The 2,063-nt window shown below is 37.9% G+C and overlaps 1 protein-coding gene across 1 annotated transcript; it reads right to left on the bottom strand.

Annotated features, from left to right (window-relative positions):
* Window positions 1–292: 292 nt before the first annotated feature.
* LOC130814992 (uncharacterized) lies at window positions 293–1,478 on the bottom strand. The gene is made up of 3 exons (XM_057681309.1): window positions 1,196–1,478; window positions 486–685; window positions 293–298 (listed from the first exon to the last, which is right to left on the bottom strand). The coding sequence occupies exons 1-3, from the start codon at window positions 1,476–1,478 to the stop codon at window positions 293–295; spliced, it is 489 nt and encodes a 162-aa protein (XP_057537292.1).
* Between the last annotated feature and the right edge of the window lie 585 nt (window positions 1,479–2,063).

Here is a 2,063-nt window from a genome sequence, read left to right on the forward strand (position 1 = left end):
GACATGATTAAGCTTGATCCTAAACCTGGCTTAATCATCTCTAAGACTTTGTTTCATTATAAAAATGAAAATACAAAATAAAGATTCAAATTAAAGAAGACTTAGTTCATGATTACAAAATTAAAAGACTTGACATTTAAACCTTGAATTTGAGCATCTTCCATATGATGAATCATGGTATTGATCCAGGTTAGCTCATGAGAACTAGATGTAGGTGATCCTACATCATCCTCCCCTTCTTTGGAGAAGCTTGACCTCAAGCTTGGTAACGTATCCTCTTCATGGAATGGAATTAAATCTGCAACATTAAATGTAGAGGACACACCATAGCTACTAGGTAGCTCTAGTTTGTAAGCATTGTCATTTACTTTCTCCAAAATTTCAAAAGGTCCATCAATTCTAGCACTTAATTTTGATTTTCTTTGGATGGGAAACCTATCCTTTCTCAAGTAAATCCATACTAAGTCACCTTCTTTGAAAATCACCTCTTTTCTCTTTTGATCCACTCTTTCTTTAACCTTCTCATTCATTTTCTCAATCCTTTCCACAACTTGCTTATGCACCTTTTGAATTTCATTAGCTCTCAACTCGGCATCGTGACTGAACTTCAATGGTGTAGGAAAAGGCGTAAGGTCTATAGGGGTTAATGGGTTAAGGCCATAAACCACAAAGAAAGGAGAAAACCCTGTGGTCTTGCTAGGAACGCGATTATAAGCAAATTCAGCATGTGGTAGCAATTGTTCCCATTGTTTAGGATTCTTTGTAATGAGAGCACGCAACAAGGTTCCTAAGGTCCTATTGGTTACTTCGGTTTGACCATCAGTTTGGGGGTGGCTAGAACTACTAAAGTTAAGCTTTGTTCCCATTTTTCTCCACAAAGTAAGCCAAAAATGACTAAGAAACTTTGAATCTCTATCACTCACTATGCTTCTTGCTATCCCGTGTAGTCTTACTATCTCCTTAAAGTAAAGGTTAGCAATATTAACGGCATCATGAGTAGTATGACAAGCAATGAAGTGAGCCATCTTAGAAAACCTATCAACAACAACCATGATGGAATCCTTATTGTTAGAGGTTCTAGGAAGTCCAGTGATGAAATCTAAACTCACATCCTCCCATGGGTTTTGTGGCGTAGGAAGAGGTTGGTAAAGACCTTGAGATGTTTTGTGGGCTTTGGCTTTTAAACATTGCACACATCTCTTGATAACATGAATGACATCCTTAGCAAGCTTGGGCCAATAGAAGGTCTCACTTACTAAAGCTATGGTCTTCTCTTCTCCAAAATGTCCTCCAAGTCCTCCTTCATGATACTCCTTAATCAAAGTCTCCCTAACACTATGTCTAGGCACACACAATTGGTTTCCTCGAAAAAGATATCCTTGGAAGATGTAAAAAAGTCCTTGAGGCTTATTATGGCATTTTTCGAAAACTCCTCCAAAATCAACATCATCAATATAGCATTCCTTTAACAATTCCATTCCCACAACCTTAGTATTCAAAGTACTCAAAAGCAAGTATCTCCTAGATAAAGCATCAGCTCCGGTGTTTAGTTTACCCGCTTTGTGTTTAATGGTGAAATGAAAGGTTTGTAGGAACTCGACCCACTTAGCATGTCTAGATTGAAGTTTGTGTTGGCTTTGAATGAACTTTAAGGCCTCATGGTCAGAATGTAACACAAATTCTTTGGCAATCAAGTAGTGTCTCCAATGCTCTAAACATCTAATGATAGCATAAAACTCCTTATCATAAGTTGAGTATTTCCTCTTAGCATCATTGAGCTTCTCACTAAAGTAAGCAAGGGGTTTGTTGTTTTGAGTAAGGACACCTCCAATACCTACCCCAGATGCATCACACTCTACTTCAAAAATATCATCAAAATTAGGTAAAGCTAGAACAGGTGCGGTGGTAAGTTTGTTTTTGATGGTGTCAAAGGCTGCTTGTGCTTTGGAATTCCACTCAAAAGTCTTAAGTTTTGTGAGTTCGGTGATAGGGGCCATGATTGAGCTAAAGTTTGGGACAAACCTCCTATAAAAAGAAGCTAAACCATGAAATGATCTAACTTG

This window comes from Amaranthus tricolor, chromosome 6, assembly GCF_026212465.1.
Source record: "Amaranthus tricolor cultivar Red isolate AtriRed21 chromosome 6, ASM2621246v1, whole genome shotgun sequence".
NCBI lineage: Eukaryota > Viridiplantae > Streptophyta > Magnoliopsida > Caryophyllales > Amaranthaceae > Amaranthus > Amaranthus tricolor.

What these genes read in the sequence shown, in the direction of transcription:
- LOC130814992 (XM_057681309.1), bottom strand. Translation starts at nt 1,478, where the DNA reads ATGGAATTGTTAAAGGAATGCTATATTGATGATGTTGATTTTGGAGGA. An exon ending in CATTCATGTTATCAAGAGAT is followed by an intron (nt 686 to 1,195) that starts GTGTGCAATGTT and finishes GCAAGACCACAG; the next exon opens with GGTTTTCTCCTTTCTTTGTG.